At 36.3% G+C, this 17462-nt stretch overlaps 1 protein-coding gene and 1 long non-coding RNA gene across 2 annotated transcripts in view; both read left to right on the plus strand.

Moving 5' to 3' along the window:
• Positions 1-948: 948 nt before the first annotated feature.
• On the plus strand, positions 949-3996 carry LOC148779424 (uncharacterized). The gene is made up of 3 exons (XR_016045158.1): positions 949-1009; positions 1296-1378; positions 3786-3996. It is a non-coding gene; the product is annotated as an uncharacterized LOC148779424 (long non-coding RNA).
• Positions 3997-6257: 2261 nt separating this feature from the next.
• The window catches only part of LOC105421531 (branched-chain-amino-acid aminotransferase 3, chloroplastic-like), a 35129-nt gene continuing 23924 nt past the window's right edge, over positions 6258-17462 (plus strand). Inside the window, exons 1-2 of the mRNA XM_011629250.3 lie at positions 6258-6437; positions 14447-14532. Coding sequence (XP_011627552.1) covers positions 6315-6437; positions 14447-14532 — 209 coding nt within the window. The 5' untranslated portion in view covers positions 6258-6314. The remainder of the gene's footprint in view (positions 6438-14446; positions 14533-17462) is intronic.

Genomic DNA, 17462 nt, shown 5'->3' on the forward strand with positions numbered 1-17462 from the left:
ATATATATATATATATATATATATATATATATATATATATATATATATATATATATATATATATATATATATATATATATATATATATATATATATATATATATATATATATATATATAAGCAATGATCCAATGTAACGGTTGTATCATAGTATAATGCAATGACACTTTTATAAAACCATGTTTGTGGTATTTGTATGACCTCAAATTTTGCACACACACTCTTCATCTCAATAATCAATCCCCCAATAAAAAAGAGTTCAATTTGAATATTAGATATAGTCAAAATGAGTCCCCTCCAAAAACGAATCTAGACCATTCATTTTGTGAATTTCAAGATCTTAGCCTTTATAAACTCAAAATCATTTTTTTGTTTTTTAACATTGTTCATCTAATGATAATAAAGCCATCCAAAAAAATTGGAAATAAAAAAATCTTTGTAAGGCCTAGATCTAAGTATCTCACCAAAATGAATGGTTTATGTTAATTGGGTTAAGAAAATAATTTCTAGGTTGTGTTTTCATTTTTTTCCTGTTCATTAAAATGAAAAGAGTGTATATTCCAAATTTTGGATCAAACAAATGGCTATAAGATGGTTTTTTAAAGTTGTTGCATCATATTACTATACAACGGTTACATGAAATCATTGCCCAATATATATAGCTTGAGATATTTATTTATTTATATGTATTTATATGTGCATGTATAAAATAAGGATAGATTAATAGGAATTTAGAAGTGCACGTCTGTCCTCATTAAAGTTGTCCAAAATTATCTCTTATATCTTCCCATATTTACCTTTCTAATAAATGTCCAAAATTCTCTAGGATATCTTCCCATACTTACCACCTTTCTAATAAATAAGAACCAATGAAAATATCTTTAAATGTGCTTAAATGTCCCACTAGGAAAATAATGCTATAAATGGAAGCTTATTTCTCTCTAAAACGTCTCCTTGTCAGTTTTTGTACGATCTGCCACTTCTTCAAGTTCCATATTGAGATTTTCAGGTATGTTCCCTTTGATATCCTTGCAATGTGTGACCAATATGTTATCTTAGCATCCTTCTCTTACTTCAAATTGACCAGATCATACTTAGTTTTTCTTAGCATGGCTCTCTTTGACTTCAAATCGATGAGATCATACTTAGTTTTATGATTTGCATTGCATTTGATTATTGAGTAATTTTCTCCAAAAAAAAAACAATTCTCCTTTATCTCCATAGATGCTGATATGTCGTAAAAGTTATTCTTTTGTTGATGCTTTCTCACCACTTGATATACCCTATGTTCTTAGGGTTGTAGAGTCACGAAAAGAGAAAGAATTGGAATACAAGAGACAGAATGGAATTTGGTGGTGGAGGAAAGGAAGACTCAATCGTGAGTATGATATTATTATGGTTAATTTAGGCTAATTTTGATTGTTGTGAACTTGTATTGAGTACATTTTCATCGGTTTCTCTTTGCGGAAAAACTGCCCTCTCTATTGTGATCATTGTTAGTAAAATCGAATCGGAACGGTTAATTGGACATGGTATGGAAGTGGTTTAATCGGTCTAATTAGTAAACCAGCCAATTTAACTGTTCTAATTGGGAAAGTCTCAGGCAGTAAAAAAAGTGCTAAAAAAATAAAAAAGATACAAAAAAGATATTCTAAAATATGAAAAGCATATAATAAATGATTAAAATTTGAAGTTGAAAAGTAATGAAAAAATAGATTTTAAAGAATCGATTTGTACCTAGAAGTATTTTTAAATTTTTTTTAAAAAAAATAGAAAAATATAAAAGTAAATGTTAATGGCCAATTTTTTTTTAATCTTTACCATAATATAAAAAATATTAAAAAATATATTACAAACTAAATTCTTTATTTTTGAGAATTTATATGCTTTTTTTTTAATATCGATAGATCATCAAAACCGCCCAAAACAGAAATTGATCAGTGGCCAATTCCGATCTAACCCTCGCTCGGTTTTTCCAACAGTGATTGTGATGGTATTGGTCAATAAGACTTGCCTCTCTCACATAAAAAAATTTAGTTGTAAATTGGGTGTATTTTTTAACGTATTGTGTTTTGGTGGTCGTTCTTCTAGAGCCTATTTGAGGCTTTTGTCTTCGTCGCTCTTCTCTAGAAAGCTAAAGTGTGTTAGGATCTAAAATAGGTTTTTTTGTATGTTTAAAGGTGTCATGATTGGTTTTTTCTCTCTATTTGCTATTTCCTTGTCAACCCATCAATGCAAATCTTTGACTGTTTCTTTCATTGAACTTGCCATGGTTTAGAGGATACTGTCATAAACTTAACGCCTGTTAGTTAATTAAATCAAATTAATCATCGTGTCCATTTATAACGCCTATTAGTTAATTTTTTATATATATATATATATATATATATATATATATATATATATAGGAAAAGATGGTATTAGCCCACTAGCTCATATGAACATATGAGTCCAACGGTCCAGATTGAATTTGGGCCGATCTAACGATCACAGATGTCCGGTAGTATTTGAATTTTATTTATTTTTATACAAATCCAAATTATATAAAATTTTAGATGTGTGTTCTTCTCATCAATGCACACCTAATAAAAATATATTAAAAAGTATCTGTAAAAAACTAATGACCAAAATACCCCTCAAAACATTTCAAGGGTATTTTGATCATTTATTTCATGTAAAATATTTTTTTGATATTTTATTAAGATTTACCTATTTTTGTTGAACACACGCCTAAAATTTCAAATGATTTGAATTTTTAGAAAAAAAATAAACTAAAATTCAAACACTACCGGACTTCCGTGATCATCAGATTGGCTTAGATTCAATCTGGGACGTTGGGCTCATATGCTCATGTGAGCTAATGAGCTAATCCTATATTTTCCCATAAGATGGAATTAGCCCACTAGCTAATCCCATAGGATGGGCTAATCTCATAATATGGGATTAGCCCACTAGCTCATATGAACAAATGAGCTCAACATCCCAGATTGAGTTTGGGCCGATCTGACGAACGCAGATGTCCGGTAGTATTTGAATTTTAGTTTTTTTTTCTAAAAATCCAAATTACTTGAAATTTTAGGCGTGTGTACAACAAAAATAGGTGAATATCCAAAAAATATCCCCATAAGATGGGATTAGCCCACTAGCTCATATGAACATATGAGCCCAACGTCCCAAATTGAATCTGGCCGATTTGACGATCACGAATGTCCAGTAGTGTTTGAATTTTAGTTTTTTTTTCTAAAAATCCAAATCACTTGAAATTTTAGGAGCGTATTCATAAAAAATAAGTGAATCTTCGAAAAATATCAAAAAAACATTTTACATGAAATAAATTGATCAAAATACCCTCGAAAAGTTTTGAGGGGTATTTTGGTCTTTTTTACAAATAATTTTTTTTATATTTTTATTAGGTGTGCCTTGATGAGAATAATACACATTTAAAATTTCAGTGGTTTGGATTTGTAGAAAAAAAAAAATAATTCAAGTACTATCGAACATCTTTGATCATCAGATCGTCCCAGATTCAATCTGAGCCATTGGCTCATATGCTCATATAAGCTAGTGGGCTAATCCCATCTTTTCCCATATATATATATATATATATATATATATATATATATATATATATATATATATGTATATATGTGGATATGGGAAAAGTTTAAAGTATAAGCAATATGAAACATAAAATCTTTGGTTACCTGATTCCTCATTTTGATAATTTCTAGCAGCTTCCAAAATATTCTCATCAATGATATTGATGAATACATGTAATAAATTAGGTTACTGATGGTGTTCAGGATGTGGTCTTTGCGCACAAAGTCATTATTCTTCAATTTATGGTGCAGCAGGGATTGCTCAATAGTTGATTTTTCATTTGTTGATGGTAACTCTAGTATTTGTTCAATAATTACATGTGACCATGAGTGTGGTCAACAAAAACATCAACTTTTGTTGTTATCTTTAGAAGTTGGCTCCATTGAATCAATCAAGTTTGGCTTGATTCATAACTTTGATTGATCTCGTGGAACCATTGTTTCATTCATAAATAATGAGCCTGAGACATTGAGCAACGAGCCCAACCATGAGGAGGCTCATGGTTCTTTTGTGCCAATGCAAGTATCCAAAACATAGTTACCGGGGCGCCCAGCTAGGGTGGCGCTCTTGCTCTGGGACCCAGCTCCAACACTCCGTGGTCGGGATCTCATTCAGAACCCATTCTCAAAGTTTTGGGAGCTTGCTTCTATTTTTAGGAATCTCTATCCCATTCAGAATGGAGCTTGCTCCCACTATCGCACGGATCTCGCGTCCACTGTCCCACGAAACGTGTTCCCGAACAAATAAGATCCCCGCTCCCAGAATTTTAAGATCGCGATCCCTACATTCCCAGAATTCCATCCTTAGGGAGGATCCCACCTTGAAAAAAATAGAGCCACCCACCATTAAAGTAGTAGGGTTATCAGTTAAAAAACGCGTAGAAATTCCCCCTCCAGGACTCAAAGCAAATATTCTAGCCCTAAATTCCAGATGGATAATTTTTTGGTACTCCATTAAAAATGTTAATTTGCTTTTCCAATCATTTACAACGGTTTTCATTTGAATTTCTCTAGAAAATCAGTCACCCAATTCCTGAATTCGTCAAGGCTAACTTTTATAACATACCTGAAATCTCCTTGTATATTCAGGCTTTTCATGGTTTCCCTGTAAAATTAATAGCTTCCCATTTGATTTCTTTGCGTCTTGTTTGAGTTTTTCTAAAAAATAAAAGAGCTTGAATTCTTCTCCTCTTCTGTCAAGGATATTACCACGTTTCATAACCATGGAGTTGCTTGCAACCTAGTGAATAACTTTTTATCGAAGATTTTAGCCATTTTTCAGAGCTTTGTTTGTCCTTTTGGAGATCGCCATGGAGGTCCCCAACTGCTAGCAAGCGAGGTTGAGATGGGTATGTAGATTTTTGTTGCTGTTGTGCTCTATGAGGAGAGAGAAAGAGTCCACTCACTGTAAAGTTAGATGAATGTGTTCATGAAGTTAGAGAGTGAGAGAGAGAGAGAGAGGCGCATTTTGGCAGATGGGTCCATTGGATTAGGGGTGGTACGGAGGCTAAAGAAGTGGTGAATGTTTGGTCAAGAGAGAGAGAGAGACAGAGATAGAGAGAGTAAGAGAGAGAGGACATGTGGAGATTGGCTCCAAGTTAAGCAGAATGCGATCCAACCTTGAATGGAGCTCGATCCATTCCAAATAGGAACACATTTTTATTAGATAGGGGCACGACTCAACTTTAAATGGGATTCCGTTCCTGTTGTTTATGGGAGTGCGATCCTCATGAACATGAGAACATGACCCCATTTTACATGGAACACCTTCCCGTTATATAATAACCTCGATCCCAATGTATTGGGAACACGCTCCCTATGTATACGAGATTTCGATCCGCAACTTTTAGCCTCATCGGAACTCGCTTCCCGAGCTCCGGAGCTTTAGGCAGCCTTCAATCTGACGCTTCCGCTCTCAAAACTGTAGCCGTTCCCGTTCTCGCTCGCGCTGCCGGTAACTATGATCCAAAATACAAACATATACCCTTGCGACTGCTGGTGCGAGGCTTCGAGTGTTCAACAAGAGAGGCGTACCATCCCTTTGGTTCTATGATCATGAGTGAGGGGAGTACTCTCTACATATAAACATACATGACTGCCTCTTCTCCCTCCGTCGAAGGGGGATACACCGCTTTCACTGCGCAATGCAAATACTATAATTGGTCAAAAATATATATTTTTTGAGATAATGCACGCCATGGCCTTTCCACGTCAGCTATCAATAATATAATTATATAATAATAAAAAGAAAAATGATTGTATATCACCCCGCTACAAATAATGGCGTGGGACCCATAACGACACCGTCCATCTTAACTCGTATCTCCGGTTAAAATTTAACGAGTTCTCCACCACCTTTCTCTCATTACAGCAAAAATATGGCTTCCATTATACATAGCGCTGGTGTAGAATATGGTTTCTACTCTAATGGCTTCCACTCCAACCTCACAATTGACACGTCAGCGCAGACGAACGCTTTTTTTGTCGTTGTCCCAATGGGAAAGAAATATAGCCTAGATAAAACCCCTCACTTCTCTGAGCGCCTGCGCCGCCTTACTCCACTACTGACTCGGGCAAAGGGGCTCTTTCTCTCTCTCCCTCTGCAGCCTTGCTGAACTGCGAAAATACTTGCCGATCATTAGGGTTTAGTGACGCAGCAGTTGCAGAGGTTGGTTTAGAGAGAGAACGCTTCATTAGAGAGAGAAACAAGAGAAGATGGAAAATCTGGCTCTTACTCTGCCCGTGGCCCGGCTGGTGCCTGGATCACCGAAGGTTTCACCTCTTGGAGGTTTCTCCTCTGTCAAGCTTCTTCAACGTCCTTCGCCATTGTCTCTCAAGGTGCTTTTCCTTCATTAATTTTCTCCATTAACTGATTTATTGTTGTAATGAGTTGTTTTTTGCTTGCATTTTGTTTGTGGATCTAATGTTTTTGCTTGTCACTTTGATGAAAATCTTGGTATAAGAGTACTCTTTTCTTTATTCTCAGTAGTTCACTTTCTCTGGGTGATATTTGTAATGGTTATAGACAGCATCAAAAAAAATTGTAATGGTTATAATAATGATGATGAAAAACAATATAAAAAAGAAAAAAAAAAAAAAAAAGAGAAAAAAAAAAAAGAAAAGAGGGAAAAATATATTCTAAACATTGACATATTGTTTTGCTCTCTCCTCTACTGCATCCACTATAGGCCCTTCTGCCCGACTCCTCCCATCCTTCGGCTTCTTTCCCCCGAATGTAACATCTTCTTCTAGACTCTTTCCCCCCATTTCTTCTCTTACCCTTCTCTTTTCAGCACCTATTTCCTCTTCTAGCTCACCCCCCTCTCTTCCCCTTTTCTCTCCCCTCTTTTCCTTTCATTTTCAGCTAGCTTGTAAGGGAGAACTACTGTGGTGCGAGGGACAGATGATGTCTTAGCTCCTTCCCCTCAACATCTCTTGGCTTGGTAGTTCGTCAATGTACAGTTTGGTAGGCTGGAGGCATTCCAGCTCCTGAGAGTAGACCCAGCAATCTCCTTCCACCCCGACTGGTCATGCCTTCCACCCCTCTCTCTCCCGGCCCTGAAGCATGTACCTCCTCGGTTTTGGACACCCAAATGCTATCCAGCTCCTGAAGAAACTGCATTTAGGCTGGAGGTATTCCCGCTCCTGAGCACCAGTTGTGGACCCAGCAATCTCCTTCCACCCGACAGGTCACCCTTCTCTCTCCCGGCCCTGAAGTATGTACCCTCTCGGTTTCGGACACCCAAATGCTTTCCAGCTCCTGAAGAATAGCATCCTCCTGCATCTTACTTTCTTTAGCCCCTAACCCTCTTCTGCATAGTTACCTTCTTTTTTGTATTCCTCCTTACCCTTTAGCCTTTATTCTTCCTTTGCCTTATGTACTTTGTGCACCTGTTTAGAGGGTCACACCTTTTTCTCTTCATTTTTCAAGTTCTTTCAGTTCCTTATTTTTTTTCCTCTTCTCCCTATGTGCTATGAGCACCTATCATGTGGTTGTCGATTGGCCACCTCTTGTAGATCTATGTTCTTTTGTTTGTTTTAACAAAGTTAACCAATTGGGAAAAAAAAAATGATGATGCACTGTTTCTGTTGATTATTATTATTATTATTTTTATAATAATAATAATAATACTAATAATTAGTATTATTATTATTTTTATAATAATAATAATAATTAGTATTATAATTATAATAATTATTATTATTGTTATTAATTTTACTTTGACTTGGTTGCGGAATAAAAAATCTAATTTTTAATGGAAAACTGAAAGTCTAATTTGTAGTTAGATTTCTTCTCCATTACAAGTGTAAATGGACTTGTAAGCTACTTAAAATAATTAGCAACATAGTCATTTTGAGTGTCTGAACCATAATTAACAGAGATTCTCTGCTTCGTATTTGTAAAATAATTGGAGAAAGTGATGAATGTATGAGTTAAACGAAAGAGTAAAGAAAATATGGGAAATACAAAATATATCCAGATAGTGGAAAATTTGATCATTGTTGTCAGGGTCAGATTGGAGGTTGAAATGGTGAGGCACGAATTCAGTAAGACCTGCCCGCCTGAACTTGTTCATTGGTCAAACCCGGGAAAAAAATAGAAACATAAAACAAAGCAAAAAAATGTAAAAAATTGAGAAAACATGGAAAAAACTATAGAAAATAGAGAAAAAATAGAAAATTTTAGAAAATTATCAGGAACAAAAAGAAAATTATAACACACCACGTGTCCATATCTCATGAAACACTCAAATATCTCACCAAGCAATAACAATGAAATTGAAGGGAGAAGTTCATAATACATAACATGAACCATGAGGTCGAGTTAAAAAAAAAGGAAATTTTCTCAGTACCCTCTAGTTTTGGCAACCATTTCTCAGGAGATCCAAGGATCCAAAATATTTATGGCGGCGTAGGGTCTCTATTTTTTTATCCTCCAACCCCCTTTGGCCATGTATTTTTTACCCAAAAAAAGGTAAAATGACACCCTCTTAACAAACCCTATTTTCTCCATTAACCTCTCCATATGTCTCTCACTCAAAACACTCTCTCTCTTTCTCTCAAAACTCCGTCCCTCTCTCAAATACCAAAAACACCGTCTCCCTCTCTCTCTCTCTCTCTCTCAAAACACCATCTCTCTCTCTCTCTCTCAAGACGCATCTCTCTCCTCTTCCTCCCCCATGGCTGAAATCCCATAAGCCTTAATTTAACTGATCCAGTTTCAATTGAAGCTAGATTTGTAAGCCCCTCAATTGTGATCAAGTATGAATTGATAGGGTTTGAGCTTCTTTTGTCGGGGAGAAAACCTGGAAAAGCTTATTTCTTACACGTTATGCGAGCAAATTCGAATTTTGCGCTGCTGATCAAGAAGGGAAACCTCGCTTTAGTTTGAATTGAGCCAGGAGTTTTAGCTTTTGAAATACCAGGAAGAAGGACCCAACCTCAATTATGAGTTTGTTGGTAAGAAAAGGGTTTCGCAGGCTTGAATTAAGCTCTGGTGATGATTAGATGGGTTAATTCATGCCCCAACATTAATAAATCCAATTTTGATCTAGCACAAATCAATCTATCATTTTGGAATTTCAATCACACAGGGAAGAGGAATAGGTGTGCCTTAAACCGTATTTCTATCATCTCTTGTCTAGAAGGAATTTCAGATGAAAAAAAAGGGTTAGGTGCTTGAGAGAGAGAGAAGCATCTTTTCATAGAGAGAGGAGAGAGACGATGTAGAGAGGGGCACTTTGTGCAATTGAGCTCAGTTTGAGTATTTGAGAGAGAGACGGAGTTTTCAGAGAGAGAGAGAGGGTGTTTTGGGTATCGGGGAGAGAGATGGTGTTTTTCGAGAGAGAGAGAGGGTGAATGGATTACGGAGAAGAAAAAGAATTGTTAAGAGGGTGTCATTTCTCCCTTTCTTTGGGTAAAAACTATATGGTCAAAGGGGTCCAGGGGGTTGAGGACAGAAAAGATAGAGACCCTATGCCGCCAGAAATATTCTGAACCCTTGGGTTTCTTGAGAAATGGTTGTCGAAAATTGGGGGGTACAAAAGAATTTTCCCCAAAAAAAATACACAAGATTATAACTAGGGAACCGTGTCCATATATGAACAGTCTCTAGCCTCCATACTTCAATTGAAGTATTAAACAACCAAAAATAAAATAAGTTAAGTGGAATATGGTAAGGCCTTCAAGCGCAGCATTGAAGAGTGTCACTTAGTTGGAGGATGTGTTTGGGGTATCTGGCTTTCAGGTATTCTAATGAGCAGTTCCTATTGAAGTGCTTGCAATTCTTGTCTCGTCTTTTGTCTTGTTACCTTCACCTTTTTGATTTCTCTATACTCATATTTTCTCTACTTCCTTCGACCTCTATTTTCTTTCTTTGCATTCCACCTCTTTCTTTCTCCTCTCCCTCTATCACCCTCTATTCCCATGTCAGTGCTATCTTCCTCTTTTTTTGTGTTCTCCTTTGTAGAGCTCCTGACATCATGTGTTCTGCCTATGACCTCAATACTAGCTTCAAATTTTATATCGAGACCTGTGGGATGCCTTTTGATCTTTCATATACCTGGAGCACCTATTTTGTGGGTTGCTGTCAACCTTACCCCTCGTGACCTTTTATACTCCTACTATTACATGTGTATATACATATATCATCACCCTTTCAAGAAAAAAAAAGAAAAAAAAGAAAAAGAAAAAGAAAAAGAAAAAGAAAAAGAAAAAGAAAAAGAAAAACAAGTAATTGAAATAACAACACATTTATATACCAAAAAATGTACAAAATCCACAAAATAAGCAACACTATGATGTTTAATTGCTAAAGCCTAAAGAACCTTTAGAAGGAATGCAAGAAACATCTCATTGAAAGTCATTTAAAATGAGGAGCTGAGGAGTGAAATGATGCAAGGGATATCTTGGGAAGATGATTATACACAAAGAAAATGTAAATAAATGAAGGTTGTTTGTTGGATATTTACGTTAGCACTTTGTTTGTTCATGAAAAGGCAATATGTAACAGTGCTACAACTACATATGTGGATCATAGTTGTCGGAGGCCGGGCGGGTCTAGGAGTAGGATCCATTTGGGGAATGTTGAACTGCATAGGGTAGCTCCTTGGGTTTTGATCTATGTTCGTACATTTTATAAATTAAGGAGCTAGATCCTAGGATACCTCAGAGCAAGATCTCATATTATTGGGATCGAGGTTTTCACTTGGAGGATCTAAGATGAACCATACATAAAACAATTAACAATATATGATATAACTAGATCCATCATCACACACACCTTAGTTTATTACCAATGACATAACTATAGTACTTGAATTTACCACCTCGATCCATCCATCACACACACCTTAGCTTATTACTAATGACATAACTATAGTACTTCAATTTACCACAATAATACAGTTCAATAATATCATAAATTGGCTTACTATGTTATTAAACTGTAGTTTTTTAATGCCATAATTCTGGCTTAGCACAATATGATATGCACCGGAATTAAACGTATTCCAAAGAAATAAATTTATAATAAGGAGAGGAACCGTAGTTTAATTAATTGTATAGCTCCTCTCCTTGGAGGGATCCTACAGGCATGTAGACCGAGACCCCATTTTGTAGGGAGAGAGATCCCTATTTCTCTAAGCCTAGCTCCGCCTAAGATCCCTCAGAGGAGCTCCGGGATCTAGTTACTAAGGTGGGGCCGTGGCCTTACCCCCGACGTTCCCGCAACTATGATGTGGATAAACAATAATTGTATGTGGTTTGAGGATACAAGTGATTAACAAGGTTAAAGTGCATCATACAACCTGGGGATTTTGGCTACTGCTGCATTTGTGTGCCGTGAAAGAGGGTCCATGTCAAATAGCATCAATATGTGCCTGCTTCTCTGTAATTATTGCCAAATTGTCTTTCTATTTTTTATAAAATGGGTATTGGACCTTGTTCCCACGGATATGTCTATGGCATGCCTTCGTTACTAAGAGCAACAATTTTCCACAATGTGCAAATTCATCATTAGCTTTGACTTCTGGGGATAAATTTGCATACTTTTGGCATTGGGTTTTTCTTTAATGAACTAGAATTGTTTTGACTTTTAATTAGAAGTTAAGTTTTGAGGATTGAGGCTCTGTTGGATTGTTCTCTGGCTAATGATCCTTCATGTGGCCCCTAATTGAGTTCTCAACCATTGAATTCACAAATGTCTGGAAAAGGAGTATATGGCAGGTTTACTCCAACACATAAACAAAAATTCAATTGGCATTTTTATGGCAATACTTGGCATGCGTCACCATGAAATCATCATGAATGTATGTCGAATGTTTTTTTTTTTCCATGTATTTTTACTTCCACTTGTAATAAGAGTGTATTTTTCATTTCTTGTTAATAGTTGAACAACATTATTTGATACTTGATTGTCATTCTTGGACTATAAAGTATGAAATTGTGCTGCAAGTGAAAGGATTGACTATGTGGAACTCAAGGTATCAAATTGATTTTTTTTTTTTAATTCAATATACTTGAATTCCACTTATATGGGCCACTATTATGTTACTGTAAATTAAAATAAAATCCTAGATTGTATCTAGGATATTTATTTTCACTGCCAAAAGAAATAGAAACTATCTGGGAGTTTTAAACAAACTTTCACTATAATTTTTTGTACAATATAAGTTCCTGAAAATTCACAAAAAAATATGAAATAATACTGGAAATTAATTTAAACTACTCGGAAGACTACTGGAAGATGCCTGGAGTTACCCTCACAGGTCTTGGTACACGCACTCCTGATTCCTTGGTCGGTGATGCACTTTTACTCTTTTAGGTGTTGCTGAAAATTCTAAAATAGGAAGCTACTTAGGCAATATTTCTTTCTCTAGGGTTTTAGACAGCTCAAAAATCCATCTAGGGTTTGGCCATAGGAACATATTAGAGCAAAGATTGATGGTTTTTTCTCTCTTAGCTGGTAGTACCACTCTTCCTTTACAAAATCAACAAACCTCACTTAGGGTTTGAAAAGTCTCACCTTTTTTTTTTTTCTTAGATAGAAGTTTCTCAAAATAAGAGGAGAGAGAGGATGGCGTGCCTCCTTATGGGGTAAAGAGGGGGGAGGCACGTAACTTCAGTTTTTTTTTTGAAAGAGAAAAGTGCGTGGAGAAGAGAGAGAGAGAGAGAGAGAGAGAGAGGGAGAGAAAGAGAAAGAGAGAGAGAGAGAGAGAGAGAGAGAGAGAGAGAGAGAGAACTTGGATGTGTGAGAGAGGATTCTTTTCATGGAGATAAAAATCTTGTCATAAATTGAATGAGGTTCAAATAGAATGAAGTCTATATAGATCTTTAAATAGAATGAAGTCTATCTCCTAATTTGCATAGGATTCCAATCTAAGTATGCCTTCCAATTTCCAGCTTCACCTTTAACATAATTATGAAATCTGTACGGTGAGAGAGATTTAAACAGAGCTATCCGTCCCACAAATCAGACATCATGATTTTGGATGGAAAATGGGAACCTTTTCCTCTTAGATTTTGTCCCAAGTGTAACTCCTATTTAAATTTGAAATATAACCAATCTTATCATAATCTAGATCTCTCATAATTAAATATAATCTATATTTTAAAACTCCCACTACAATAAGAAACAAAATCTTATTTAAAATTAAAAGATTTCCTATATTTTACTTAATTTAAAATTTGAACTAAATATTAAGAAAATGGGGCGTGCCCCCCTTTCTCCTAAAAAACAGGCGTGCCACTTTTTTCTTAAAGTAGTGGCGTGCCTCTCTAAGGGGTAAGTGGGTCGCACATGGGTGGCACACATATGTGGGGGCTGGATCCTTGGTCCCCACATATGCCTTGTCAAGGTTTGAAAATTTTAATAATACCCTTTTAATGAATATTACGACAGAAATCATATTTAAAATTCTAAAAAAAAATTAAAAATCATAAAAATATTTATAATAGCAAAATAAAATATATTAGGAGGGGCTGATACCAATGGGGTCAAAATTAGGGACAATAAAGGCACTCCACTTGCCCAAGAAACCATGATCCATTATTGTTTTCTTATCCAGCCCAACAAAGACCCATGACCCACAGTCTCATTTCAAGGGGCTCATGATTAGCTTTGTTAAAATTGGATAATAAACAGTGCGGCCATGATCTTGGAATGTGGATTTCTGGTCCCCCCTTTAAGAGCAAGTCTAGCACTTGTTACCTTAGTAAATAGGGGGGTCTGTCTATGCACATGTATATGTGTTCCTCTGTTGGGCTGCTTCCCAGAAATGTGGTTGTCATATGTACATGCTGTGCGGAAGTTTGTTGAGGCTTTGGTTTTTGCACTCACTGGCCTACAACTGCACAAACATCATCCCTGGGCATCTCTTCGACATCAACAAGGGATGACTTACTATAAACCCTTCTCGGTAGTGCTACATGACCAGGTCCATAAACCTTGCAAACCTCGGTCAGTCACACACAATTCCACTGAAGCGCATATTCCACTATAAAATATCATATTTACAATCACTCTATCCTTTAAAAGGCCACAAAAGTCAACAACAAGGTGGTACTCCTTTCTTCCACATTTATGCGAAACATTTCCAAAGGCGTAGGTTATGATTATTGGTTTATTCCTTTAATTTTTATATATCTTTGATTTGGATTTTATTATTTTCAATTGCCACTGCTATTGCTTTTTTAGTTTAAATCTGATCTGTTTAGAATTGATGTTTTTGAAGGTCTTTACTATTCATTTTCTTTTCCTTTATTTTTTCATTTGAATGAGAGGATTGTGAAATTGTTGCGGATAAATATGTTTTAATTAACTTGCATATCTATGGTCTTCTTTGCAGCCCAACTATAACTCTTGCTCCATTTCTTCAAGTGGTATAGATGCGTCCCAGACAAGGTGTGAAGCAATTGCTGTGGACACGTGTAGGTATGTCAAAAAGCAAAATCCGAAGGCGATACTTGTTGCGATTTTGGTTTGATATTGTGCTACAATTAAATGCGTTTTAATTGAAAGCCCGTATAGCTATTTAATTCCTTAGCCTATTGAACTTTTCTTTCCTCTTGTTCTTTTTTGTGATATGCAATGAAGGCTTAGTAAGCAGATTTTTTACTTTCTATTTATATTTTCCTTATATGTCTCTTGGGCATTTGTTCATCATGATTGTCCCCTTTTTTTTGGGTAGTTTGGTAGTATGAATTGAACTTTTGATGTGTGTTGCAAACATCAAGTACTAACCACTCAAGGCTGAGCCCATTGCCTGGCTTGATTGTCTTTTACTTCATAAAGAATGCATGAGTTGGATTTTCACTTGCATAGACATGTGAAGTTGTAAATATTTGAAAAACATAATACGCGGGTTGTTGCTCTTTATGACCGAAGGAAGATTATTCTTTTGAGCTTTATCCGTTGCTGGCTGCATCTTTCATTCAGAGTGATAGGGCTTGCTGTCCCATACTTATTTTATAGTATGGTAGTCATGGTTGTGAAGTTGTTTTAGGTGGAAGTGATATTTATGATTTTTGAGAATGTGAATGTTTAATTTACTGTCTTAGAATAATATATTGTCTTAGACAAGGGATTGCTTGCATGTGGGCTGCCTCAACTCACTTCTTCTGGTTAATTTGTAAACTTAAATGCCACCGCTTCAAAAAAAAAGAAAAAAAGGGGCCAACTTGCATGGTCTTTTTTCATCATTGTTTTGAATAGTTTTAGGGATGGCTTGTTTTTGGAGTAACGATCAGTCTTCTCAAGGATGTCAGCAATTTCCTACTTCATGTTCATTGGCATGGTCTTGATGAGTACATGAAATTGACTATATGCTCAATGTGGGGGTGGGAGGAGATGATGACCCACCTTACTATTCTCTTTTGACATCATCTTTTGGGTCTTATAAACTTCCTCCTTGGAGAGTTACGGGTTGCAGAGGATAAACATGTCAACAAAGAGGTCAATGATATTGTTATTTGCCCTGCAATCATAAGGTTCTTTCCCAAATTCTAGGTGTGTGTTGCAGTTAGTCCAAGGTCTTCCTTCCAGACCATATTTTAAAATTGGATGAGTCAACTCAGACTCGGCTGAGTTACTCGGCCTTGGCACCCTTCCAAGGTGAGTATGTTGTACATACTTGTTTGTGTATATTTTGTATCACTCAGAACAATAAAGTCCCATAGGTACTCATTCAATGATCTTGGAAGGGTGGGATTCAGAGAATATCCGGGATGTGCTCTCATGCATCAATTGGCATGATCTCAGCATATTTGGGTGGACCATTGGCCCATTTGGAGGTACCACCGGCCTGATTGCTGCTCAGTTGATATTGCATCGATAAAGGGGAGGTCATGTATCGGGACTGCGGATTTCAGTGAAACTTGGATGAATGTTAATTGGGAGTATTTTAAAGTCACCCTCCAAGGTTTAGGTGATTTTCGACCCAGTTTTGAAGGATCCCAAGTTCACTCCGATTGCTGGCAGATCAGCGAAGGCCCAGTTGGAGCACCTCGTAAAGGGAGCCATTGACAATAATCTCAAACAGCAGTGAAACTTAGGGCATGTTTAATCAGCAATATTTCGGGCCCACCCTCCAAATTTCAAGTCAATCTGACATCCCTTGGACTACTTTTACCCTAAATAAATCATGGCTGTTGATCTATGAAAAGGCCCTTGAGATGATCTTGGATAATGATGACAATGCTTAGGTTTTAAAATGAGGACATTAAGAGCAAATTGTCCAAATTTGGGCCAAATCCGATGTCACTTGACCTTGTCTAAAGAAGCACTTCAAAGGATCAACATGGAATTTTGTATCGCATATCACTGGCCAAACACCTTAATAAAAAGTGAAATTCATGTACGAGGGGGGACCGGAAGAGCACTTAACTAGTATAGTAGGTATAGTATGTATGTTATAGTGTACTACATTGCTACACAATAATATGCTGCTATATTGTACTCCAATACTATGCTATATACTATACTCTAGTCTACTATCTGCTACTAATACTATGCTATATATTGCTATACTACTATATGGTGATATAATGCTCGGACTTTGGATGCCCTGTAACTTTGGATCTTGGTCCTAATAGGAAGGATCGAATTCCAAACTTTTTTTTTGATAATGTATTGAATTCGAAACTTTAAAAATTGATAGGGAGCAAAATTCCCTTTCTTGGAGCGTAGGAGCGAAATTTCAGAGCAGAATTGATCCCTTGGTTGTAAGAACCCGTTAACAATGATCGGAAATAGTATAACACAATAACACACAAAGCAATTAATTAATTATTTTTTTAAATACTTCGTACTTAAATGTAATTTGGGGGGTTACTATCCAACCTGAATTCCCCTATCACCATTGATGTCCAAAAATCCCCTCCTCTCTGTTTGGGCAACCTGCGCATACCCAAACGCCACCTTGGCAGTTGCCTTGCCACCCAGGTGGCTAGGCAACTTGGTGGCCTAGCAATCGAATCTGCATTTTTAAATGCAAGCATCAAATTGTTTCACATTGCCATTGAAACTCGTGTAATAGTTTTATTTAAGAGACATTTTGTTTTTCCTTTGGTGGACTGCTTACAAGATATCACAGTGGGCCGGCTAGGGCCCCAAAGAAGTGACAGTAAGCCCAGCCAAGTAGGGCCATGTGAAATTGTGACTCATAGACAACTTTCTATAAGGTTGTTGGCCCATGGGACTGTTAATGTCAAAAGATGTTTATTTTTTTAGTAAGATATTTCTCAAATTGTAGTTAGAAGAAGTTTCCTATTTTGCTAAGAGAGTCTAAAAGGATGCTACATTCCATATTTTGTGAAATATCCTGTCAACTTAGCTTTTATTCCTACATTATTTGGTCCCAAATC

Source organism: Amborella trichopoda, chromosome 12 (genome assembly GCF_054954075.1).
Source record: "Amborella trichopoda isolate Santa Cruz 75 chromosome 12, AtrichopodaSantaCruz75HAP2 v2.0, whole genome shotgun sequence".
Lineage (NCBI taxonomy): Eukaryota > Viridiplantae > Streptophyta > Magnoliopsida > Amborellales > Amborellaceae > Amborella > Amborella trichopoda.